Below are 27,949 nucleotides of genomic sequence, written 5' to 3'. Positions count from 1 at the left end.
TGGTGTCCATTTTCCGGAGGTCTGCTCTCATGAGGGCAACCTCGATGTTCACTGTGTCAAGACGGGATTCGAGAGCAGTGCGCACCCCAGTAATCGCCACCAGGATATCTTGGAGTATTAGGTCTTGTTGCGTCTTGGAGAATTTCGTCTTATCTGGGATCTCCGAGTGGGCAGTGTCTTGGTCATCTCCGGTGTTGGTCCATGCATAATTAGCCAATTTACTCTGCATCGCTGCTTTATTTCCTTTCCCTCCTGCCATTGTCGATAGCCAGCGAATAAACACGTGTTGAGTAGACAGGAATCAGACCCAGTACTTCCCGCCGCCTGCCCAGGGGACACTTTCCTCCAGCGGCCTGTCGGGTTTCCTGGTACCTTTACCCTTAGGTAACGGTGAGAGTGGAAGACGTGGTTTGTGGGAGGCGGGTATTTAGGTGCTACAATTTTAGACACCAGGATGTCTTGACTGTGTACACTCAATCCTCCCCTCACCCCCCTCTACGTCGTAAGTAGGGGAGGGAATACAGTTTAACTGTTACCGCCGCGCCACAAATCCTTTAGTAGAGTGATCAATCTCTGGGCTTCCCTTATGCGTCTGGGTATGTCCAATGTTGCAGCTCTCTTCTGAATGGTGTGCCCTGGAGGCTGATAATGGTCACTGACCCAGTTCCACGGTGTGCAGTTATTGGAGGGGAGATTGCCGGTCACGTGAGCCCCTGATAACACAGCTTAAGGGTTGTAGTGTCCAATTGCTCAGCTTATCTCTCTCCTCATAGGATATGCGCGTCACCACTTGCAGTGCACAGGGCCTGCTAGCTCTCTCCGGCCTCCTGTGCCTGCTCAAGCTGCAGAGCTCCTCACATCTCCCTTGGGCGCACTGCCACTCTCAGGTCTCGGGGCCTTCCTCCCTCCGCGGAATACGTGCGACCAGCCGGCAGAGAACCCTAGATGATCATTAGTCTACAAAGAATACAGACAGAGATATAAATCATCACTGAACACATGGACGAATAAAGTAAGATAAGAGCTCTTTTTACCCACGGCCAAATTATCACTTCGAGCCTGTTGGAACAGAACCCCCAAGCCAAAGCGGTCTCTATTCTAATTAAGAATACATCAAAAAGAAGCAATGCTGAATATGCTACAAGCTCTTTGAATTTAAGGAATGCATCACAAGTCATAGTCGCCCCCAAATAGAATCCCCATGCTACCGCGGTAAAGAGCCTATCTAAGTTACATCTCTACATACCAATAGACCGAAATGAAGAATCTTTAATGATGGTCTAACATAAATATCAGAATACTAACAAAGCCTCAAGCGCTTCTCCATAGAGACAACAGAGAAGGTGCTAAAATAGAAATAATAGCTTGCGATTGATTGATCATTTGAGACGTTTTTTAAAATTTTGCAAAATTTTTTGTCTTGTTATTGTTCATGTCATATATGTAGGACGGTCACCTGATGAAGGCCACAGGCCGAAACGCACGTTGTTCAACAACATATTGCCTACATCTATAAAATCATCGACCAAAATTACGTTTTGTATATGTCTTTCTATATATATACTATTTTTTTTTTTTCTGTCTATGTAAAATTTATGCATGCTATTTATACAAAAAAACTTTTATGAAATAAGAAAAGAAAGAAAAAGTTCATGGATAAAATAAAAAAAAATTCTATAAATATCCTAAAAAAATAATAAATTGTATACCAAACTCACATTCTATTCATTATGTGCTTTATTTGAATATCATTTGTCATATGTAAATGATATGTGGTTTAGATTAGGGCAGCAGATATCCTAACGTTTGCTAATAAAGTTCTCTACTTCCCTCCTCAGGACATACATATCCACGCTGGCCGCCCCCTGCTAATATTGTCCTCTCTGGGCCCACCAGTGGTCTAGCATCCTAGTAACGCACTCGCCGGCCGTTGGATTCAAAAGGCCACGTTCTGTCCCCAAGTGCATGCACTGTCTCTCCGCTGGGCTCTCCCCGCAGAATCTTCCGTACGGGTGCCAGATCCGCGTGTTTCTTCCGGTTACGAGTGCGGAGCCCACCTCGCTGTCGTGGAAGATCAAAAGTTGGCCTCCTTCCAGAGGCCCAACTATGTGCAGCTCTGTGACCGTCTTGTCTTCTCCCCTACTCAATGTGTCCAGCGACCCAAGCAGTTGCTTCACTCAGCCTTTCAGCGCTTCATTAGGCAGCGCAACACTTCGCAGCCACTTCATGGATGCTGCCACTTGCTCGCATCGGGCAATCTCTCCTTTCTGGCGCTCCTCCTGGCAGGAGATTATCAAATTTCAAACGCCCCAGAGATTGGGGCTGGGATCTCCACTAGTCGGAGTTTTGTACGCTGGTTGTGTACAGGATAAATGCTGGATAGTTAGCGAGGGCTACGAAGCCGCGCTGGTGTGCGGCCATTCCCGTCAGCTGCTGGCCATGCCCCCCTAACTGTTTTCCTATTTCTGTTTTTTCTGCCTTTCTCCCTTTTGCTCTTGGGCAGGATCGGATAATTAAAATAAGTCTGGGTCTCCAAAATGTACGTGTTGGTGCCCATCATCTGTACATGTTAGGCACTGGGAACTTCAAGATGTTTAGAAATGGATAACAAAATGTAGCCTACATGAGCCAGATAGCTCCAAGACTACTTCTCTTTTGGCTATTTTTATGTCTTGCCTCCAAACATCATTAGCTGTCTGTTGTCTAACATATGTTGTCACTAATAGATTAAACTATATACATATGATTAGGCCAGCACATGGACCATGAATGGATGGCTTTCATGTCTAGCTCATAGTCTTGCTTCTTTTTCAATGGCTTTCCTCTCTATTCTTTACATTTCCCACCAGTGGAGCATTTCTTCTTTACTGTGTTCTTATTAGATGACTTGTGTCTTACACTACTTGCATTCAGGGAAACTACCTTTTTCTTTCAGCTCTTCATGGGAGTGCATGTGTTTCTTGCTCTTTCCTTCGTATGCTGCATCTACCCTCACATATGCCCTTCCCCCATTTTGCTCCTTCATTCCCATCTTGCTCCTTAATCTTGTTTGTTGCTTCTCTGCTGATTTGTGCTATTAGCCTCCAGGCCGACCCATCGATTTTGTAAAGTCCTTGATTGAACTGATTCCACCTCTTACTTTATATCATAGTCTCCTTTCATATTAGGCGACTTCAATGTGTTTGCCTAGGTGACTTTCCTACTAGAGCCTTACTTGATTCTATGGAGGCAATTGACCTTTCGCAATGGGTATCAGGACCTAATCATAAGGAATGCCATACCATCGATTTTATTTTTTTCTCCTGAAAGCCTGATAACTATAAATACATTTCTTCCTCAGATATAGACAGAACACTGCCTTAATCGCTCCTCAAATAGGGGCACTGGCCCCCATACGATTTAGCGGTGTTGGAGCAAGGATTGAAGAAAACGAAACTTGCTCGGAACAAATCCTTCATTAACTTTTACTAACCGTTAAAAGTTGTAGATGAGACTAAACTAATATACACCAAACACCGGCACGTGGGAAGAAAGCTTTACGCATGTTTAATTAATGTGGAACAAAGTGCAACGCGACTAAAACCGCTTTAATTTGTAAAAACACTTTGCGCATGTGCAAGTTAGAATTACATAGAGATAACATGACTAACTCACTTTTGGAGGGAAATCTTTGTGCATGCGCAAGAGGGGCTAACATGTGGTCTTGCAGAACCACATGCCCGGCATCTGCTGGCCTGAACTAAAAAGAAAGCCACTAATGCTTTTGCCCAGAAAAATAATAATAACATGTGATAGATTAGAAATGGGTGGTGAACAGTGAGAATTATATATTTGAGAAAATAACATCTGTTTATGATGCTTTTATCAATAGTGCGCACTGGGCTGTTTCGCATATGACAAAGAGAAAATGGAATCGAATGAGGATGAGTTGCGCATGCTCAGTAGACCCGGAATATGACCCAATGAACGGAAAAGTGAACTGCTGACAAATATCAAAGACAGAAGACGTGGGGAAGTGAAGACGTGTATGCCTCGTCTATGAAGCCTGCATTGAAATTGTTATTAAAAGTTGCAACAATATATGAATGTGAAAGGAAGCATGAATGAGCTAAAGGGGAAGGGTTTGCGAAACTATGGTACCTTAATAAAAATGAATATTTCAGCATAGTGTGATGAAAACTCCCCTAGCCCTGTCCAATCATATTCCGTATTTTATTAATATTTGCAACTATTGAGTGTGGGACATGTAGAAATGAAGACTATAACTAGAGTGACTTTAGAATGTTAAATTATTGAATGCCAAGCCATGAGAAGGCAAGTTAAGCTTGCTGCTGCTGGATCGAGAGAGGGAAGCTGGGTCGAACAAGATCAAGAAAGTGAGAGGAGAGAGCAGTCTGGGAAGATTCAGATCCAAATGACAGCCTTATTAGATTAGAAGATTCCGGAAGAACATCGAGGAGGAAGAGAGTGTAAGAGAGGGATGCACCGTGGTCGGTCGGGTTTGTAAAGAAGTCTAGTAAGTATCTGTCCTGTCCTGATCTTGTCCTGTTGTCTTTGTCTTTGTCTCCTGATTCTATCTCAGGGGACCCCCACCAGTCCTTTGGCCAGAGGGGTGGTTTTCAGTATTTTCAAATAGGTAAATATTATTCCGGCACATATTTTGCATATTTCTTTGCAAATGTACTTTTGCCTCTGAACTCTTTCTGTCTCTTCACTCCTTTTGCATTGATTTATTGAATGAGTTTGTGTCATTAGTTGTATTTGCTAAATGATTTATCTCTCCCATGTGAAAATGATGACGTTTTGCACTGTGAATTTGTATTGAAAGAGCGTTCACCTTTATTTCTGAAATTTAGATAAAACTTATGAATCTTACCCAGAGTCTGTGGTTATTCACTAAGGTATATGAATTAGTTAGAAAACTGTTAATATCACCATCAACAAACTCAACTAATGGTCCATCCACCAGAGGAAAGAGTGTTGATCCCTGAAAGATTAGTTAGGCTATATATCTGTTTCGAAAATTTTAAGACTACAGGAAAATAACTAATCGACATCTGAGTGAATTATAAAACTTGACCCCCAACTGGTACCAGGGAAAAGTGCTGAAAGATTGGGGAAATGTGTGTGGGCTGTGATGAATTGAGTAAAGTATTTATCCCTGGAACAACAGCTGGATTAGCGGCACATCCAAACACAAACCTATGGAAGAGGTATTGGTCTCCTAGCAGAATTGGATTCAGCAAGCCTTTGAAAATGTTCTTCTGACCAAGAAAATTCGACCTAATGCACGACATTATGTGCCTTGGTACTGTGAGACCCTTACACTGGCAACACTTGACTGTGAGAGAAAAAAAGAAGTGTGGTCAAGTGAATTATTCCCTGGAATTTAGGCTTGAATTAAAAACTGTACAAAAAGCTTACAAGCAAGTCTCTCTTTCTGTGAAAACCGATTATTATGCTAAATCAGTTACTGATGCCCTAAATGTTACCAATACGCTTTTCTCAGTGATTCAGATAATAGCAAACACCTCTTGCTCATCCCACTTGTTAGAACGCACACAACAACTTTGTGATGATCTTTCCCTTTACTTTGACGAAAAGGTAGAAAATACTGTCTTCAGTCTCGAACACCCAAAAATATCCCTTTACAATCTGGATATACTTTCGAGTCCTAAATCAACAGACACCCAGCAAGCCATGGTTGTTGATAGTACATCACAAACTGTTGTCATCCTAGGCTTATTGAACACCACCATGTTCCTGAGCCTTTCTTACTCTATTACATCCAGATCACCTCTAGATCATTTACCCTCTAGGTTCTGGAAGCAGGCATCAAGCTGCCTTGCAAAACCTTTACAATCCTTGTGTAACCTCTCACTATAAACGAAAGTGGTACTTTCACACTGGACAAAAGCAATGGTGATTCGGCTACTAAAAGCCCTTCTGAGAAACCCACTGTTCCAAGCAATTTCAGACCTGTTTCTCTGCTTTCCTTTCCAGTGAAAAGTGTGGAGAAATAAGTTAATAAAACCTTCTCAGATATTCTTGAAGGCAAACCTTTTACTTGACCCTTCTCAGTCAGGCTTTCCACCAAAGCACCATATTGAATCAGCATTGGTTGCTTTCTAGATGACCTCAGATTGACAGCAGACAATAGCAACTTTGTAGCCTTGGTGCTACTCGATTTGTCTGCTGCCTTTGACAGATTAAACCAAAACAACAACTAAAATGGCAATACTGATAACAATTTCAAACAATTGAATGAATGGTGCAAAGATGCTCAAGCTATGCATCCATAAGCTCTTCAGTAGCCTTTATTTTAATATAAAAGATTAATTTCTTATTTACATTTAACATAAATGAAACCTACTGGTACATACAATACATTAAAAAACATATATAAGATTTCTTCATAACATTACTAACGTCAATAAATTATCGCATCACTTACAATCAAACTCTCACATTCACTCCATCTTCATTTAATCACCATACTCACCACACACCACAATAATCCTTTGGGCCAATATGACTTTTTCCACACCTGTGGAAAGGCCCTACCACCAACTGAAAAAAAACAATGGTAAATTCAATTTTTTTGATGCACGTTACAGAATAATAATCACAACAAATTGAATTTTTAAACATAAGATTATGTTTCAAGTGTACCAAAAAATCCACAAGTTTTGTAATAATTGTTTGGTAGTGAAAAACAAATGGTCTACGCGTTTCAAACCCCCAATGGATTCCGGGGTTCTCATCAGGCCCAAAAAAGAAGAGAACCATATGTATTGACCTTAATCCAACTAAATTTGCCTAACACTCACAGCCATATACCGCCTCAGCCTTGACTTAGCTATTTTAAAGGAAACCACATTCGTGGACTTCCCGCAAAATTGGACTAATTGTGTGATTCTAAAAAAAGCAAAAGAAACCAACTGAAATACGTTGTTTCCTAAAAGTTGTCAGAAAGAAACAAAGTATGACTGACATCCTCAACATTGGCACTTGCACTTACTTGATAAAATTGTAAACTGTATTAATTGTCTTGAAATCAACAAGCTCCCTGAGACATAATAGATGTTCACCCGTTCAAAAAACAATATACAAAGAATAACTCCTCCATTCTCCCAACTGCCGGGTGGGCTTTGCTGACAACTGAGCTTTACTGCCATTATTATTCGTGACATACCTTATGACCCCAGCGTTTTGAAACAAGTTCACTCACGCTCGCTCTGCTTCCCACTCGCTGTTCAATCTTCAACAGTTCCGGTCGGCTGTGAACATAATATTTTCATTACTGCTCCGCTTTATTTTGATCAGCAGCGCGGCGTGGCCAATTTAGATCTTGAACTGTGCTTACCGCAACGAGTTGCCGTCTTTACTCCGCCATAACTCCCGTCAATGATTTCCGGGCGTGACGTATGTGGACCATGACAGAAAGATTAAGTAAACAGACGTGTGGTATGTTGGGAAATGTCATTTTTCGGCAATGGTGGATTAAAAACCGGAGCATAGGAGTCTATAAATGTGAAGGTTGCCTGTTATATTAATGCACATGAGAATGCTGAATTGTGAAATTGTTTCACAGATCTTACTTTTGGGGAAAACTGAAAGTATTATGATATTCGGGGTAGGGAAACCATAGTATGCGATATGAATGTCAATCCATTATCAGTGGGATTGACCTCGGGTCTCTAACTGTATTAAATGTTAATACTGAACTAAACATGCCTCGCAGTGAAAACAAGGTTTTTCACTGCCACATGATGAGATGGTGGTGCCTGCAACAATTCAATAAACATGATTACAATCTATGCAATTCCGAGATTTCATTTAATCCTGACACAGATGTGTCGAATTTTAGAATAAGCATGACTTCCCAATGTGATAATTTCAGTTCAATGTGGCGCCCTCTTGGGTCACGTTCCACTTTGGAAATTATTGTCCAACGTACATCTCTTTCAGTGTGGGACTTTTTTAACCAATGATTTACCAAAGGAGCTGTTTCTACAGACATCCTGATGCGGGATTTGTGTTGAGTGATTAGTTGGCGTATTTCTCGATTCGTTTTGCCAATATATAACAATCCACATGGGCATAGGATTCCATACACGACATATCTTGTCTTACAATTCGTGAACACTTCGTGTTTCCAGTGTATGTTTTTATGTGAAAATAAGGACCCCCCCATAGTTTGATCGCAGCAAACACATGTGCCGCATTTATGGTGTCCTGTTACTGGGTGGAGTCCCATTAATTCCCTTAGTGATTGTTTAAGTGTTTTTTTTAATTGCTGCCCTCACAATGTAATTAGAAATGCTACTTTCCTTTTTGAAAGCAAAAAGCGGGGCGGATGAAAAGTCTTGATCCAAATTCGTAATCAAGTGCCAGTTTAGAAGAATTACTTTAAGGTTGTTAGAATTCGGGCTAAAAGTTGTCACACATACTTGGCGTTCCAATGATGATTTTTCTCGTCTTTTCAAGCAGTGTTTCCCTAGGTGTACACCATGCACGTTTCATTGCCGATTTGACTAGTTTCTTGGGTAACCGCGATCCCGCAAGTTACCTGCCAAAGTGTTGGCATTTGCAGTATAGTCCTCTCTGTAGAAACAATTCCTACGAATTCTTAAAAATTGCCCGTAGGGCAAGTTTTCCCTTAAACTCCTCAGATGGTTGCTGGAAAATAGAAGTGCATTATTCCTATCGGTTTTCTTTTTGTACAATGTCGTTATCAATCTTCCTTCCGCTAGATGCACTTCCACATCAAGAAATTGAATTTTATGTGCAGAATGAGCAATGCTGAATTTAGTGTCCTGTTAAAATCGATAAACTTTAGGTGTACGTAAGCGGTGTTCATTTATGTTCACCACAGCATATTGTTAAAGGTAAAATGACGGTCGTGAACGTTGCCTGCGCCATCTTGCTTAGTGGGTATTTCTATGTGCACATAAGCTGCAGCCATTTTACACATCACAGCCATTTTGTACTCTGTTGGTCACCTTTGTTTCACCCTGCCCTTACTAACATCCCTCTGACCAACCTGGTATGTGAGCTGGGGGCTATAAACTATTGCCACGACAAACATCACCATCACTTGCTGCCACAAACTCGTTTTTCCTCTCATCTCTGTTTACAGGCAAACCCATGGACACACTTACACAAACAGGTTCCAAATACCAAACAGACTCTTGCAAACATGATTTATTGCACTGCACACAGCGAGACTTGTTTTTGCCTACAATGGGACCTGTTTTTATCAACAGAACAGACTTGGATCTGGCGGGTCTCACATGTTTTAGACCCTGAAGCAAGATCTAGCTGCAAGATTAGATGGTCTGTTTTGACCTGGGTGGGAGGAGAATTAATGTTGGGCTTGTGTAACCATGCTGATGAAACAATGTTGGGCTTGTGTAACCATGTTGATGAAACAATGCATTGTTTCAAACCTGTATAAAAGGAAGAGCTAAAGGGGTTGCCAGCAGAACACCTCTGAGACATCCCGGTGTCTGCAGTGGATGTGGTCTCCTCGTAAGAGTAATAAACCTTTTTCTTGCCTTCCAGTTTCCAGCGCCTGCCTCATTATTTTGATAGCGAATCCAAGGTGAATTAAAGGCGACCCTGCAACGGGCAGCAATGGGGGTCTTAGGAGACTCGCTGCTTTTCACAGTCCGTTGTCCTTTGGTTAAGCCAGTTGTAAAAAGCCATAAGTTGTATCTCATCTCCAGTCCAAACTAAAAAAACGTCATCAATGAAACGCAGCCAAGTTGTTATATTTTGGGCAAAAGGGTTGTTATTGTGAATAAAGGTGTCTTCGTACATTGACATGAATAAAACCGCTAGCTCAGGGGGATAAGGATACCCCATCGCAACTCCTTTTGTTTGGAAAAAGAAATCATCGCCAAAGGTGAAGTCGTTTTTCTTTAAGGCAAACAAAGCCAATTTGGTAATGAATTCTCTAGGAACTCTAACGGGTTTTTCTCGTTTTTCTAAACAATGGGTGAGAACCGCCATTGCTTCGTCTTGTGGAATTTGAGTGTATAGTGCGGTCACGTCAAGAGTTACCAATAAGTCAGTCTCACTATTGAAGGGTATCCTCTCCCAATTTATTGATGAAATCCGTTGTCTCCTTCAGATAGGATTTAACATACCCCATAAACTCTTTCAAAAAGTAGTCGACATATTTAGAAATTGGCTCTATCAAAGAACCGCAACCAGACACAAATGGTCTTCCCGGTGGGGTTTACTCGTCTTTATGGATTTTTGGTAAAACATAAAAAACTGGAACTCTTCGGTGTTTGTTCTGTAAGAAATTATATTCTTTTGGACCCAAGAATGCTTGTTTGAGACCCTCCTTCAAGATCGAAAAGAGTTCTCCTTGTAGTTCTGGAGTAGGATCTTTGTGAATTCTTTTGTAACACTCCGGGTCGTTCAATTGCTTTAAAACTTCAGTGGTGTATTCATTAGTTCCCCAAACGACAATTGAACCCCCTTTATCCGCCTGTTTCATAGTAACAGAGGAATAGTTTTTTTAATGAAATTAGTGCTTCTCGTTGGTCCTTAGAAATATTATGTTTTACATATTTTGTTTTTTTCAAAGACTATTACTTCCTTTGGTATTTTGTTTCCTGGTGGGCAAAAGGTTGATTTTTTGCCAAGACCTGCGACTTCCGTTGGCGCTGGGATTTCACTGCCTGGAAAGAACATTTTGAGCGGTATCTTTCGGCAGAATTCAATTAATTCTGTTTTCATTTTTATAAAGTCAGTCTTTTTCGTGGGGACAAAGGTGAGGCCTTTGGTCAAAATACATTCCTCTGCGTCCGATAGCTTTTTTCCTGAGACAGAATAAACCATGGCATTTTGAGCTCGAGGTTTTGGGAGGTTAGAATTCATGAAATCGCCCTTGAATTGCGTAAATCTTAACTAAAAAAGCAATCTTTCGAATTGAATTTAAGGAAAGTTGGGCAAGAGGTACTTCAGGGCTCTTCCTTTAGCCTTACATTATTCATCAACTACCTGAGACATTTGGCAAAAACCAATACGTAGTAATGATTACGCTCAAATACTACTGCTAGGTAATCATTCCCCTGCCTTCAGGGGCTTTTCACAACTGCTTATGGGACGTCTCATTCAAACTACAGCAGAATTAGTTCAAATTTAATGGAGAGAAGACGGAAATCTTATTCTGCTCCATAGGTGTACTTTCCCAACCTCTACCAGCAAGTTTCTGGACGTTACCAAGTAACCAGGTGTCTGGAGCCTCTCCAGCAGTGAGGAATTTAGTGGGAATATAGAGGCTGATCGCTCCCTCTCCACTCATGTAAATATGCTTTCATCCACCTACTTTTATTTAATGAGACTTCTCTGCAAGATTTTGCCATTTCTAACACATCAATCCTGCCCTTTGGTAGTTCAGACATCGATCCTAAGCAGACTTGAATGCTACAACTCTGTTTAAAGTGTGACTGACTATCCTTTCGGGTATCTGTGTTTTATTTAATCTGCTGCAGCAAAGTTAGAATTGCCTTGTCCTCATCTGCTACCCTAAATACATTACATTAGTACCAGGGTCAAGAAGGGTTAACTTTAAGGCCCTTCATACAGTTCATAAATCTCTACATTCGATCAAGCCTGGTTTTCTGTAAAAAAAGACTCAATTGCTACAAGCCTACTTGTCTGCTTCGCTGAGCCAGGACCAATTCTCATAGATCGCAAATTCAGGAGGGCACAAATTGGTGGTTGTACCTTTTCTGTTCATGGTGGAACTCTTGCCTCCTTCTGCTGCATTTTATTGATAATGTATTATCCTCCAAGAAATTTCTCAAAACTGCTGCAGCACCCTGGGGGCTTGGTTGACATAATATGTATTGTTATACATACTGTTTGATTCTGAGAAAATATAATTTAAAATCTTTTTTTTTTTTTTAATAAACTACTCAAAACCTAGTTATACACCCCTTAGCTGTTTCTCCCGGAAGGCCCTCTATTTTTCCGATAAACATTACCAGGGTCATGAGGACCAGGACAGCGAGTTTGGTAACAGTTGCACTCTACAAATGAAAATTATAATTTCCCATGCCTTTTAGCTCCCTATCTTTGACTTCTCCACAGCCTGCTCTTCCATTTCTTTCACACGCCTCTTGATCTTAGTGTTCCATAAAAAAAAAGGTGTTTTTACATTTCTTGGAGGGCCCACCAGCTGCAATTGGCAGCCAAGCAGCTACTATATAACATGATGCATTACCGACATCTCAGAAAAGTAAATGTTTTTAAATAAAAACGGCAGCAGAGTCATGCTTAATGTATATGCATGTGTGGTGACACATGCAAATAAATGGGGCTGCACTTTTTGTTCCCAATGCTGCACAGCATCGTCTAAGTACACTGGCAAAATTAATGGTTTTGTGTTGGCAGATAAAAGGTGAGACCTGTTGACTTTGCCAATGATGATTTCTAAATGACGATTCAATTCGTCCATTTGGAGTCCGAAGGCACTGTCATCAGGCCGCCACTCTAAAAACAAACAAAACGTGACATCCTGTCTGTTGCAAGACCAGCACAAATTATACAACACTATCAACCATCCTGATCATTAGTCTCGTTGATTATTCGAACACCGTTTAACACCATTTATTCTCCCAAACTCTAAATTGCCCCACTGTCTTGGTCAAAAACTCCAAACTAATTGCTCGGCAATCCCAAATATCTACGCCCACACCTTCTTCCCAAACCATCTAGCTCAACTACAATGAGCGAGTCGTTAATCACCTACTGACCATTAACAGAAAGCCTCCAATTAACACGCCATTGCGAAAAATTCATTGTATACACCCACGTCATTTTGTACATACATGTCTGAAAAGTACAATCCAAACTGTGCCTTTTAACACTGTACGGAATTATGCGTGCACAGCAGAACATTTTAAATATACAAAAAAACGTACGCTCGATGGCAGATATTTTCATTTTCCCATTAAAAAGGTATACTTTTAAATCACACAATTCATTTGCTAATAAATTAAGAATCTCTATACAATTGCAAAAAGCTATTAAAGTCGTAAACGCGTAGCCAATGCCAAAATATTAAGTGGGTCAGATGAGCCCTGGTCACTTTAAACGTCATCCCTAATAAAAAAATGTAAAAAACTTCCCAGAAAGGCCGAGCGATGTTAATCTACGCGTAGAAGCTTTCAGTTCCCACGCTTTAAATATGTCTTGAAAAACAGCACCAAATGCCAACGAGGCGGGTTTAATTCCAACAGTTTGATAAAGCGCTTTACCGCAGACAAGGGACTTCGGACAAAAATAAAGGAGAGTGAACCAAGAGGTCTACCTCAAACTCATCTCGCAGTTGTTTACTGCTGCATTTAATAAGCCTTGCTAGAATCTGCACACTTTGGGTCCTCTGTCACAGACCCTGATTCCAAACAATAACAAAATATGTGCCCTTTCTTTCAAATATTATAGTTTTCTTTAAAGGGTAACTAACACCTTTGCCACGTTGTCGCTTACTTGGCTTTATGTTAAAACATCAACATCATTTTATACAGAAACAAACAACTAATAGCCTCTAAAGTGAACACCCCAATGCCTTCACTTTTCAAAGTTCTATGAAGACAGAATACAAAACACAGTGCCTAGGACAGGAGGTGCTGCTTAAATGTGTTCTAACTTCAAAGGCTAGACGGCATGTGCTACCAAAAAGCAACAAAGAGCCTAATAAAAATGTCACTGTTTTTCAACATTATAGTCCGTAATAACACAGCAAACAATGGCAAAGCCAAGAAGATAAAATCTTTCAATTGTGTTATCCTAGATCTTTTGGTTATGCCAACAACCATATGCAAAATAAATTAAAATAATGAGAAGAAAAGCTTAAATATGTCCAGCCTAAACACGACGTGAATACAATAGCAAAAAATTATAGCAGCAAGCAACCATGTTGCAACTTTATTGTACAAAGTGTATCACTGTTTAAAAAATCCAATATGGCTGCTACATTTCGAATCAATGTATTAGTTACTTTGGAGTAGTGAAACAATGATACAATATACACATTACCAAGCCAGAATAGATAATTACGACCCTGGACAGCCATCTTGAAACATTACTGTGCATCATTGTTGTACAGATTCAAGATGGCTGACATAACGATTCCAAACAAGGCCATCTGTACTGCGCTTATGCTTTCCGACAAAGCAACCACTAGGGTTACTGCTGTAAAATTATCAATATGTATAAAATTGGATTTAACAAAAAAATACACAATCCATTCTAAAATGAGCTTACAAGGATTATCAAAGCGCAAATCTTCTACATCCATGTTCAGTCAGAAAATCTGAACATCACCAACCTCTTTGAATTCTACAGAAATCTAAGATTCAGACTAAAACAATACCTCTCTACAGGCTTTAACACCATGTAATAAAATACATTCTTAAACAAATCATTTTCCTGATAAATAAATCCAGTCCACTGGGTCTTCTATATATTTTTTTTTTTTTACAATAAACCTATGTCATTGGACATAGCTATTTATAATGTGTGAATAATTCTCATAGCTCTTAGGACTCTCTCGCCACCATAACCAAATCAGGCCTACTATATCGAGCATAGGTTTTTCCATGTGACAACCATCTAGTATAAATAAAAATACTTGATAACAGTTTGGAAAAACAATATACAATTCCACCAAATATGACCTAACCAAGATTGCCACATTGCAAAACCTATACCTGCAGAGTTTGTCGGAGGACAAATTCCTTGCCTACTACGGTAATGTGTGAGATTCCATGTAACAAAGTAGCTGTCATTAGGCACACAGTATAATAACAAATTACTTTTAAATACTTATTGGCTTTAGGATCTGCTTTTCACAATAATTGAGTCAAGCCAAGAGCTTTTATCATATCTTTTCATAAAACACAAATCAGACCTATGGCACACGCAGATTATAGTATCTATCTCTGACTACCTGCCCCTAGTGGCCAACAGATTTAATCACTGCATGACCCGAAAAAACATCTGGATGGAGAAAAATGTTCTTAAAACTGAAAAAGAGAAAACTGATGAGCTTGTGTTCAGGGTTCAATAATTCATCTGGTCTGGCAGCTGGTGACCAGGGGATTGCGACCCTTTACCCACTCCAGCTAAATCAGATAAAAATCTTGGAGTGGCATTTGATCCCCTTTTGAATTTTGCGCTGCAGGTTAATCGGACCGCAAGTACCTGTTTCTATATTATTAAGGCTCCCAGGAAGATCTTTCCTTTTATTCCTGTTGTACTGTGCCACGTTGTGGTCACTGCATTAGTTTCGACTAGAACTGATTCAATGCCCTTTATTTGAATATCAAGGACCCATCACTGAACAAGCTGTTAGTGATTCAAAACGCGGCTGAACTTATTATTCTTGATATCCTTAAGCATGAGTTGGTTAGAGAGAGTAACAAGGCGTTGCATTGGCTTTCTGTTTCAAAGCGCATTTTATATATGGCTATCAACTTTGTCTTTCTAGTCCTCCATCATAAAACATTTCTTGGTCCTGTTTAACTTGTATATCCCTGGCAGGCCACTCAGATCCTCTTCTGGTAGGAAAGTCAGTATCCCTAGATTTTGGAATGCCAGATGTAGCTGCCCGTCATTCTCTATTGCTGCGGCCAGGCATTGGAATTCCTTGCCTACCCATATTATCCATTCAAAGACTTTTACTCCGTTTAAAAAATCCCTAAAGACTTGGCTTTTTTCATCTTAATTCTTTAGATATGCTGTGGTTGACCTCCGTTTCTGATGTGGCGCTTAGAATCCCTTCGGTTTAACACGGTTTATACATTTGATTTTAATTGCCATTACTTTTCCCAATATTATGTTATGCTAATGGGATCTGTATGGAGCAGTAATCACCCAGGAGGGTATACACGTGCCATAGAAGTGTACTCTCTGAAAGGTGCCTAATTAAAAAGCCAGCATTTCAGTTTCCTTCTCAATTCAAGGAGGGAGCTGGCAGCTCTAATTGGAACGGGAGCTCCTTACATGTCTGGGGGTGATGTGGGAGAAGAAGCTTCCTCTCATTTTCATGTGCCAGATGCTTGGAACGTGGACGAGGCATCATCCAGCCGATCTGAGGTGCCCGGTAGGAGTGTGAAGAGGATGCGGTCGCAGAGGTAAGCAAAGCCTAAGGACCATCAGGACTATAGCCTTAATCATTGGCTTGTCAACATAACCAACGCATGCCTTCCAAAGTACGCTTAAGCTTTCACATTAGGCAATCACTAGGTAAAAAGTCATAAAATTACAAATATGTACAAAATTATAGTAGGCAAAACAAAATGCAACCTCACCTAAGTGGGGTTAACAAGGATTGGGGAGATAAACATTTGCCTCCTACAGTAATCTAAGATTCCATCTAAGACAATACCTCCCTACAGGCTTCACCACTGGAGGCATAATTAGGGATCCGGTTTTATGGCATTCAATTTTTTTACATTTCCGTCTATTTATCCATATTTATTTTTTGACCATATTATTGGTATTTATCCATATTTATTTTGTGTTCTGAGAGTAAATGGAGTATTAAAATGATATATTTCCACATTTCTTTAACTGATAAGCATGAACTCATACTTTGCCATCTGTTGCATTTTAGTAAATTAAGCAGCCAAATACAGTGAAACATTACACCAACAGGTAAATATCAGTATTAGAATACATGTATATGCTAACATATGCATGTATTTAGGGAAATCTGAACCTGTTTACTAATTTGCCTTGCTGTCTATCTGCTCAGCTGTTGCCCTGGAAAGCATGGAGAGTCACCCCCAAGAAGCATAATTTTCTGTATTTTTCCGATTTTAAAAATAAGTACAGACAGAACACACATTATTTTCTGCCTGTATTTATCTGTAAAAATCAGTAAAAACTGAGAACCGTAATCAAGGATTAAATGCCCGCTTGCCTTAATATATGCTTTCATTGTGAGGATCTCAGACCTACTGTCTATGTAATAACATATTTTAACAGATCAGGCATGTAGGCAGCATTGACTACTGGCATCTCAGCATAGGAGACTTAGTCCTGTTGTACTGAAAAAAAGCTTTCCATATGGCAAAAAGAGCAATAAAAGCACTCATTTTCAATGGAAGAACAGACAGCCTGCCCAATCTAATGTTGAGCAAAAAAGCCTTTGTAGTGGCGCTACTTAAAGCTCAGTTTCTGGTAATCGCATAAAGCATGGGTATTCGCAAACATTCTGCTAGGAGGCCAAACATTTTGCCTGTGGTGTGACCGACGGCCACTTAGATGTCAGCTGGGTGGCCGTTTTTAGGTCTCGTCCTTTACCATTCCGAAGGAATGGGAAATGGCGAGAATTCAAGTGCTCGAACTGATTGTCAAACCACCGCATTTTTTCGTGGCGTTTTCTTCGAGTGCACGTTGCCACAGGCACGCGCTTTTGGCCCATACACTTTCATGGCCATCTGTTCCTCAATGTCCCTCCCACCCTTCGTTTGATCTTGCCGCGAGTTCAGGCTAATGGCCCTCCCCCCTCTCCCAGCACAGAGCGCGCATCGCGGCCGCACAGCACATCAAAGGGCTTCTCCCAGCGTGTGCTGTGCGGCTTCTCCTCCCCTAATTATGTGGCCAGCCGTACTTGTGTTTCCCGGCCGCTTCCCGGCCGCTCTTGTATTTAATCAGCAGCAGCAGCATTTCTCCTGCGCCAGGCCACATCAAAGGCTCTGTGCCACTTTCACCCACACAGCAACACTTACAGACACGCAACGCCACTCACACCCACGCAAGCCCACTATCATCCACGCAACACCACACTCACCCACGCAACGCCACTCACACACGCAACGCCACTCACACACGCAACGCCACTCACACACGCAACGCCACTCACACACGCAACGCCAGGCTACACATCATAAATAACAATCATTTGCAATGCTATAGGTCTCCCATTTACTTAAATTGAACATAATGGCATTGTAAATGACAATAACTTTCAAAATTTTTTACTTTTACAATAAATTGAAAAGGCATTGTCATTTACTATGCCAACAGCTTAAAGTTGCCTAAATGCAAGACTTATTGCATTGCAAATAGCCAATAGGGCTCGCTTTTGGGACCATCTAAGTGTTTATGCATGCGACATTTTATGTTGTTGCAACAAGGAAATTATGCTGCATAACTACTTATAAGGGCCCAAAAGCGAGACCTATTGGCAATGCCAATGCTTGTTGGTGATGGAAAGGTGGATGGAGGAGAAGCGAAGCGTGTACATCTAGTGGCTGAATTGCACAATGAGTAACTAGAAAACCTGGGATTAATCCCGGCGTCCACACTGGATCAAAATGTGTAATCAGAAGCAATTGTTTTATTTCACTTTCCCTCCTTTTTCTTCGTTCTAACATACAAGAACACCTTGAAATACATTAATTCAAGGATGAGTGCCATTCACAAATAATAAGAATCCAGACCACCCAAAGGGTGACCTGCCTGTTAGTTCACTATTAGCATTTTTGTCAGGGTGGGCGCAAGCATGAAAGTTTCTAAATTCATGTTTGAAAACTATGACTTTAAAAAAATAATACTTATATATTCTGATGTACTAAAGTGAAACGGTTTTGCATGTTAATGAAAACCCCTTTTTGAATTTTCAAGAGACGTTATCATATTGGTACATGTTTGCTGCAAGAGGTCTTAAAAATTAAGGTGTTCCTAAAGTTAAGCGGTGCAGGATACACTAGTTACTTCATTTCTTCAACTTACATTAACCTTTAAATAAATGTGTGTGTTTATTAGGTCTCGCCTCGTGACGTAGTGCATGCACTGATTGCTTGGCGAGATCTATTGTTGAAGATTTTTCTCCCGAAGGGGGACAGTAATGTGCACGAGATGTGCACGCATACGGGTCCCGGCGTTTCAGCACAGCACGCGCATGGCTCGCTTTCGCTTTCTCTCCCCCCCCCCCTCAGGACCCTCCTTCTTCCATTGTGGGCCAGTGCTGCTCAGAGCTCGAAGCAATGTGCCCGCTTGGACAGGAAACACACACAAACGCTTTTTTGCAAGCTGGACATTCCCATCCATTCGCGTTGCTCGGCTCCTGGAGGCCGCATTCGCAGTGGTGCCAGAGACAAGAGGAGAGTGGGCTTCCTTGACTTCACTTCATTTAATCCCGATCGCTTGCGTACATGTTTATCTGTGGTTGAAGAGAGAGCCAGACGATGCGCTGCTGTCACAGCATTATAAAGGGTTAAGTGCTCAGCCCTGTCAAGCACCATTCATCAAGCGTTATACATGCATTTTAATGTGGTGGTCCTCATCACCGCAATAAAATGCATTGTCACGCATTTTTAGCTTTTGTTGTTCACCTGCCCAGGCTGTGAGCTTGGTTAACTATTTGAATTTGCATTTTACAATATGGCAGTCGTTGCGTTTAGTTTACATACTGCTCGCTGCAGCACCCTTTTCTATTTCTATGGTGGTTCCAAAGAAGTGGATAGCCCTCTTTCATAGTAGGTTGCCTTCACTGAAAGAGTTAGGACGTGGCTCAAGTAACACAGTAAGCCGGGGGTGAAGACGATGAGTAACTAAGAATTTTCCACTGTAACTCAAAGTGAGTCACACATGGCGATTTTTAGGTACGTTTAATATATTTATAATACTGATATTTAATGCGGCATTGGTAAGTGTCCATTAAAGCCCTTCGGGTAATTGGGCTGGCCGCTTTAAAATATTCCCATCAAGCACCCAGCGTTGCTTTAATCAACATTAAATGTATTTCAGGCTGGATATCGTGAATAGGCAAGGTCAAAGAGTTTATTTTGCCCACTGTGCTCTGGGTCTGCTGTACCTGGCTTTCCACTCTGAAGTGTAGTGGTGCTTGCAGAGCGAGGAGCAAGCACCGTTTGTTGTGCATTTCTCATTAACAGAGGAGCTAACAAGTGATTTATATCAAAAGGCCCCTAACACCCTTTCGAGTTACAGAACTACTTCAAGTCTCAGGCTTCCACTGACAAAAGAAAAGCAAGTGAGCGGTTCTTATTCTGTAGTTTTCTTCATCAACTGTTCACCTTGCTGATCTTTAAAGGCATCTTATAAATCCCTAAATAGCCTGAAATTTTAGATTCGGTGACAGCTGTGACATAATATTTCTGTGAGTGGTAATTTACAAAACAGAATTGAACAGATGCACAGTTCTGTGCTGTGCCGGTTTGCTTCCTTTGACTATTAGTGCTTAGGTCCCTGTTTCATAAAAGGTGCTCTGCGCACTGTAATGGGTCAGCTAAGCCTAAGTGTGGCAAGCTCCCAAATAAACAAGTAGGAGCCGGGTGCGCTCCCAGGCTTTAGAAGTGTACCCATAAATGTATTTTATGAATGCAGACGTGCATACCTACGAAGACTTAAGCTCATACCCTACAGGGCAGCTGTGTAACCTAATGTCAATGCTGTAAAGCAAGCACTGGCAAAGCCAATTGGTCTGTTGGCTGTGGATCTTTTGCCTTTACCGCTGCTTCATTTGTGAATGTATGTTTGAGGTTGAGCCTATTAGACAGCACATATGCTCAAGTGGTCAAGAGCTTCTTCTACTTCAAGCTCACAGCTGTACTCAACTGCTGCTAGGTAAAAAAAAAATGTAAACTATTAAGCAATGAATCAAACCCTGTTTGGTACAGTTGGATACCACAGCGCCCATCCATTTTGGTGCTATGCAGCAGTTTTAAGATCTTCTTAGAGTTTCTTGCTGGGACAGTGACAGCACCAATACACTACTAATCAGCACTCTGTTGAACCTGTGACTACTCCAGGCCCCCAAAGCTATAACAAGCATTTGCAATGCAATAGGTCTCGCATTTATGCAAGTTTAAGCTAATGGCATTGTAAATAACAATGCCTTTTGTTTAGGTTTTAAAAACTAAAACATAAATAAAAGGCATTGTCATTTACAATGCCAATAGCTCAAACTCTTGTAAATGCGAGACCTATTGCATTGCAAAAGTGTGTTTAACATGCAGCAAGCCCAGTGCTGTCGTAGACCAAGGGGACCATATGTAAAAGGTCAGGAGGGCGCATGCAGTCCCCGGGCTATACTTAAAGTATCACTGGCATGAATTATAGTGAAAACTGCACTGCCAGACCAGATCTAACAAGCTTTGTAAAAGCCAATGCATCTCGCCTATGCAAGAGCTATTGGCTTTGTCAATGTGTTTTTGCCAAGTTGTACACCAGCTGTTCAGTATAGCTAAAAGTAGTGGCGTAGAAGAGAGTGGCGTTGAGTGTAAGAGTGGAACGGCAAAAAGTGGAAATGCAGAGAGTGGTGTGTATTGAAGTGGCAGAGTGGAGTCGCATAGAGTGGTGTAGAGTGCATTGGCGTAGAGTGTTACAGAGTATAATGGCGTAAGATGTAGCAGCATATAATTCAGCAACGTGCAATTGAGCGTCATAGAACGCAGTGGCGTAGATTAGAGTGTTGCATAGTAGAGTGCAGTGGCGTAGAGTGCAGTGATGCAGAGTAGTGGAGTGCAGTGGCACAGACGTTGCTGCAGAGTGCTAGTTTGTAGAGTGCATTGGTATAGAATGCCGTAGTGCAAAGTACACTGGCAAAGAGTTCAGTCATGCAGAGTGCAGTGGCGTTTGGTAGGGTGGAGCAGCGTAAACTGCAGTGGAATGGAGAGGTGTAGAGTGGACTGCTATAGGGTGCCTTGACGTAGAGTATTGCAGAGTATAGTGAGGTAGAGAGCAGAAGCATAGAATTCAGTGGTGAACAATGCAGCGTTGCATAATGCATTGATGTAGATTAGAGTGGCGTATAATAGAGTGGTGCAGAGTGGCATTGAATGCAGTTTTGTAGAGTAGAGTGGCAGAGAGTGCAGCAGCAGAGAGTGGAGAAGAGTGAGGAGTTCAGTGGCATAGAGTGCATTGATGCAAAGTGGATTATAAAGCCTTGGCATAGAATGCTGTAGTGCAGAGTAGAGTCGCATAGAGTTCAGTGGTGGAGAGTGCAGTGTTGCGGAGCAGTGTCGTTGAGTAAAGTAGTGTACAGTGGAGTAGAGTGAAGTATTGCAGTGTCATGGAATGCTGTAAAGCGGAATGGTGCAGAATAGAGGGCCGTGGTGCAGAGTGGAGTATTCATAGTATGGTAGCATACTGCTATTACAGACAACCCATTTTCAATTGAAATGACCATTACATTTGCACAGATATACAGTTTTACTAATAAAAATATACAGCACGCACACGATAGCGTGTGGACATTGCATCACCTAGTATAATGATTTGTTTTGATCATAATAAAGATTTTGGTTCCAACATCTATTTCAAACATTAACAAAAATATGCTTAATTTGTGTACCTAATTTTGAAGCACTTGCACAGTTCTTTAACTGTTGTTGCTAGAAAAAAACACAATTTCGACTCCCAGTATCCAGCAGAATTGTCACATAAATCTTCTCACTTTGAAGTCAGATAAAAGAAGTAAACACCACGCTCCCCCTGAAGACAGAGCCCGACATTTGACCTCAGTCTTTGAATACACAACAAATGTAACACGATTTACAGGCCTGTTCACAGAAAGGAGCACTCGTGGAAGAATACTAGGGGAGTTGGTGTGAAAAGGCTTTGCTCCCCGAGAGGAAAGACCTTACACTGGATAGCCTAAAACAAATAAAGTCCGCAAATCGAAAGGCAGCAAATGTGAGTTACAATGCCAAAGATAAGCAACTGGTGGAATGCATTTCCAGGGTAGCTTTCTGAATGTCCCCAAGATGTCTTTAGGTAGGCTTCGACCTAAAAAGAGTGTGGAAGACAGAACTAGAAAAGAAGGCATGGAGGGTGAAAGAAATAGCGATGCTGGTGAGAGATAAGTGAGTCTGAGGGAGTGAGGAGAATGATATACCCAAAAGCAAAAAAGAAGCCAAAAGCAGTAAACTAAAAGCTTAAAGTTGCTGTCTAAGAGGCTCTCAAAAATTTAAAAAAAGTCGTCCTAACCAGAATTTTTTTTTTACTAAATTCAAGCTGAACCCACTCATTTATTGCCCACAGACAACCCAGAAAAAAAAACTTGACAGCTAAAGAGATAGTATGGGACCATGATCCATTGCAATAGGGCTATATATGACTTATTACAAATGGGACAGCACTCAAAAGATGGTTTCAAGATGATGACAGAGATCCAGTTTAAAAAAATCATACTTCTAGGAACCTTGCCATCACTGTGCAGGCTCAAAGCAAATAGAACGAGGAGTAACGTGGGCTTATATATACCAGAAGAGAAAGAAAAATACAAGTACCCCCAACCCTCCTCCAATTGCCTGTGGTCCGTGGCACATAACTGGGCTCAAAGCATAACATGAGGCAAGATAATGGATTTTTTCCTCAAAGAGCTCATTCACATTTGACCCTAAATAACTTGGCTGAATGCATGTTTATCAACCTTATACAAGTAGTGGAATAACGTGTGAAATTTAAAGAGCAACTGTAAAGAGACTGAAATGATCATAAGATTGATAACCCTAACAGAACCCTACTCGAATCTCTGACAGTGATCCTTCTTGCACCCCGACAACGCATGCAGTTCAATCTTATACAGGCTTAAACCCGAGCCCACAGTACAAAGATTAGAGAGAGAGAAGGTTTGAGTCATTCATGCTACTACATTTAAAATTAAAATAAAACACCTACTATTCACTGCCATTCAGAGATTTAATATAACAAAACGGTTCCAATGAATTAAGACATTTGGAGAGACATGAAAATTTCAGAGGCCAGCGGCGTTATACCAACCAATCAACCGAAAATAGGTACGAATTATGCATGCCATAGGATTAACCGGATCTTTGCAGCAGTTAAATCGGTGTATATATTCATTTTGAGCGCCCGTAAAAAAGGGATCTAGTGATTAAACAAGGTATTAAGGAATAACGCCCTTTTGTTCAACAAAGCCATTAAAACTGAGACTGATGCTCAAGTGAAATCGGATCGATCACACAATAAAGGGACCGGCGAAGCTGCTACCATAATGTAAATTACACAAAAAAAAATACAAATCTCACTTCCTCATCCTCCATACAGCTAAGCTCTGCGTCCCATAACACCATAGCCCCACCTTGGTGGTCCTCGCGCATGACGTGGAAGCACTTCTCGCACAGGCTTAAAGCAAAGAAAACACATCTAACACACACTAGGAGCCTGTATGTAGCACGTGCGGATAAGCTTCAGCGCCCCGCGTAATGGCAGTAAGAGCTATACAAAAAGTATAATACAATGCGATACATATTCTGTCTGTAAGCGTAAAAAAAAGCCTAGAACCATTTCCTAACTAAAGAGCTGCGTGAAAATATGTAGAGCAGAAACTGCTGCCAAGAAAATAGATACAGGGGGTGGGTACCGAGCGGAGAGGGACTGCTAACAAACTATCTGCCAGCGGGTTCTAGTGACACCTACACGGAACTGGCGGCGATGCCTTAGAGACACTGTCCGGATTTCATTTTTGGAGGGGGTTAGCGAGGACCGTTTCCTTTTAGGGTAATTTTATGCAGTAACAATGATCGGTTTGATAATTACAGTCCGAATAAGCAGCAGGCACAGAACTCGCGTCGAGTCGATGGGAAAGCCTGATAGGTGCTCCCAATAGTTGCAGCACGGCTTGGGGGCAGGTAAACAGTCCCCGCCCGCAGGTGCCAGGCTCGCCCTGTCACACCCCGGGGCGGCACCGTGCAGGAGCTGTCATCCAGCGGGCTGGCCTGGGAACACACTGGGCCGCCCCCGGAGGGGCACTGACAGTTGGCGCATTGCCAAAGTGAGGGGTCGCCTGAGCCCGCCACCCTGACTTAAAGTAAACACTGAAAGCAGCCCGACTGCTCTCGGGGACAAACTTCACTTTGCAAACCCACAGTCCGAGGTCAGCTGCAAGTACAGGTCTGTGCAGACCATGATCTGTGCCGGGCACCCACCGCCCGGCTGAACTATGCACTCCACCCGGTCACTTACCAGCAGGCAGTCGGTGTTGACTTGGCTGGCAGGGTCCCGCAGCATGGCATCCATTCGCCCCAGGCGGGCCTCCAAGCTCTCTCCGGTGCTTGACATGGTGGTTCCGCGGCGACTCTGTTCTCGGTCTCTTGGTTCAGTCCCTGAACGGATGCATCACCCAGAGGGGGTCAATTGTGTTCACCGTGGCGGGACATGACGGGGAAAGTGATGCCCGTAACTCCTGGGCCCGCTGTCTAAGTGACGAAGTTGAAGCCGATTTCTGCTGCGGTCGTTTTTGCTCCAGGTCCTTGGGGGCGGGCTGACAGTCCGCTGTCCTGCAGGGGAACGGAGGCGCCCTCACCAACCGACAAACATGTCCGCCTTCCTGTTCAAACACACGGGAGGGAAGGGGCCACGGCGCGCTCTGCGCATGCGCGACCGACTCGGCGGACGCCCAGACCCAGGTTCGCTCGCCTCCGCCTCCGGCTCTGGGAGAGGCTCTTGCTCGCGCGCGACCGGCTGTCTGCTTACTGGAGCTGGAGCGCGCGCGGAAAGCGGAAGCGCGCGCACTGAACTTGAAGCTGTGTCCGGGTGGTCTATTGGAAAACACAGCACAGAGCCCTCAAGTTTCGATAATTCGTAGATTCGATGAAATATGTCACACTGACTTTGACATCATTGATGTCAAGAGAAGTGACCAGCAAGATAATACAAGAGATATAATGTGAATACAATGAACACGAAACTTCTCTATAGTAGCCTGTAGTGTGACATAGTAGAGAACACAAGGTGAATGTCACAAGAATGTAGTTTAATAAAGTAAAAGGACCCGCAGGGAGCGGAACAGATTAAACAAGCAATTAAGGGCGCCAGCTGTTAAGTGGTTGACAATGACAGCTGACGTCATATAAATAGTCAATGAACATTCCATGATCTGTCATAGGATGCCAGATCATGGAGATAGAAAATGCACTAATGTTATTACAATTGGAATACAATGCAGGAAGTACAACATCTCCCTTTTTCCCATGTGAATAACGACCTTTATATATTGAGAATCACTCCATTACATAGTCTTTGAATCTTCCAGGAAGATTTATGACTCTTCCCCCTCTAGAATAATTTTCTTCTACAGTTGTCTGAACAGAACCATGAGCAGGCTCACTATATACATCAGTTTCAACATTTCCAGTACACATGTTATCGCCACCATGTATTGTAACAGAGTCATCTTCATCCATAGAGGTTCTTCTTGAATTTACTATAAACTCTGAAGAATCTCTGTAACTGTCGTTGATATGTTCTGTCATAGAATTATTTTGCATGTCATCCCATTCAAGAACACTATCATCGACGCTACTTTCATGGTTTTCCTCACCTCTCATTATAATGCACTCTTGTCCTGGTTTAAGTTTCACCACATGGTCTTTACTTCGCCATCCTTCTCCTTCCACTAAAACTGCACCATTAGTAGCTTTGTCTACTCTCTTGGGTTTACTATACTTGGACTCTCCCTTACTCACCATACCTGGTCTTTTCACTAAAACCCAATCACCAGTTTTTATACTTTTCACCTTCGCCCTATTAACCATGTCGGCATATGCATTTGTAGACCTTTGTTTTCTTTCAATGTTTTCTCTCACACCTAACTCCTCATCATTTATCACTTTAGATTCAGTTGCAACACTGCTCCATCCGCCAATCTTAGGCGTCAATATATTGTTACACGATCTCCCTCTCATCAGAAAGAAAGGAGTGTGTTTGGTGGCATCTTTCGGAGTATTATTGTAGGTATTGACCTTCATTCTTATGAATTCTTTCACATCCATTTTGTTGGCGATTGCCATTTGAATTCCCTCTTTAAAGAACCTGTTCAGTCTCTCAACCAAGCCATTACTCTTGGGGCTATACAAAGGAGTTTTCTCTTGAGCAATGCCTGACACTTTAAGAAAATCTGTCATTGTACTTGAAATTAATTGCGAACCATTGTCTGACACCAGAATCTTTGGTTGTCCTTCCCTATCAAAAATTTTCTTTAAAAAATTTATGACAATGTCAGTTGTGACAGTGTGCACGAATTTGTAACAAACCCATTTGGAATAGTAATCCGTCAACACAATCAGGTACTTACTGACATTTGGCAGTACATGAAAAGGTCCGGCAAAATCGATTGCGACTTTAGCCCACGGACCATTGGGAATAACCACCTCCTGCAACACATTTTTCTCCATTCTCCAGTGCTTATCAGACTTCAAACACTGTTCACACTTGTCCACATAGCTCCTTATCTCATTGTCTACCCCAGGCCACCAGTAATGCAATCTGAGAATGTTTCTGGTGGCAGTGACGCCAGGATGCCCATTGTGAGCAAGACTTATGACTTTTTGTCGTAGTTCATAAGGCGGCACAAAGACTTCGCCTCTTTTCAAATAACCACTTTCCATCGTCAACTCATCACTCACTTGTTGGTAGCTCCTTAGTTCACTAGGTAAGTTCCTAATGGGAGGCCAAGCACTGCGCACATACTCTTGCACCTTGGTTAAAATCGTGTCCTTAGCTAATTTTTCCTGCCAATCCTCCTCCGATATGGATCCTTGACACATGATAGTAGCATCTATCAGAGCTACCACACACTCGGTATCATCCATTGACTCTTCCTTTAAATTTTGAATTGGCAATCGTGACAAACAATCAGCTCTGCAGTTTTTTCCTCCTTTGATGTGTTCAATCACATAATTGAACTCCTGTAATTTAGACATCAATCTCAGTAGTCTTGAGCTAGCATTTCCGTTGCCACGTCCCGTTCCATTCAGCATATAAACTAGAGGTTTATGGTCCGTCACAAGAGTGAAACTTTTACCCCATAGATAGTCTTTGAGTTTGTGCACAGCCCATACGCATGCCAAAGTCTCACGCTCAATGGTACTATAGTTTTTTTCCGTTTCATTCAGTCTCCTTGAAATAAAAGCAATAGTATTTT

General features: G+C 41.8%; 1 protein-coding gene across 1 annotated transcript in view; it reads right to left on the bottom strand.

The window, feature by feature from the left end:
• ROCK1 (Rho associated coiled-coil containing protein kinase 1) overlaps positions 1-25,417 on the bottom strand; it is a 2,099,493-nt gene extending 2,074,076 nt beyond the window's left edge. Inside the window, exon 1 of the mRNA XM_078687444.1 lies at positions 24,991-25,417. Coding sequence (XP_078543570.1) covers positions 24,991-25,086 — 96 coding nt within the window. The 5' untranslated portion in view covers positions 25,087-25,417. The remainder of the gene's footprint in view (positions 1-24,990) is intronic.
• Between the last annotated feature and the right edge of the window lie 2,532 nt (positions 25,418-27,949).

The sequence above is a fragment of the Lissotriton helveticus genome, chromosome 4_1 (genome assembly GCF_964261635.1).
Source record: "Lissotriton helveticus chromosome 4_1, aLisHel1.1, whole genome shotgun sequence".
In the NCBI taxonomy this organism is placed as follows: domain Eukaryota; kingdom Metazoa; phylum Chordata; class Amphibia; order Caudata; family Salamandridae; genus Lissotriton; species Lissotriton helveticus.
The sequence above is the reverse complement of the archived record's forward strand: the minus strand, read 5'-3'. Positions and strand labels throughout refer to the sequence as shown.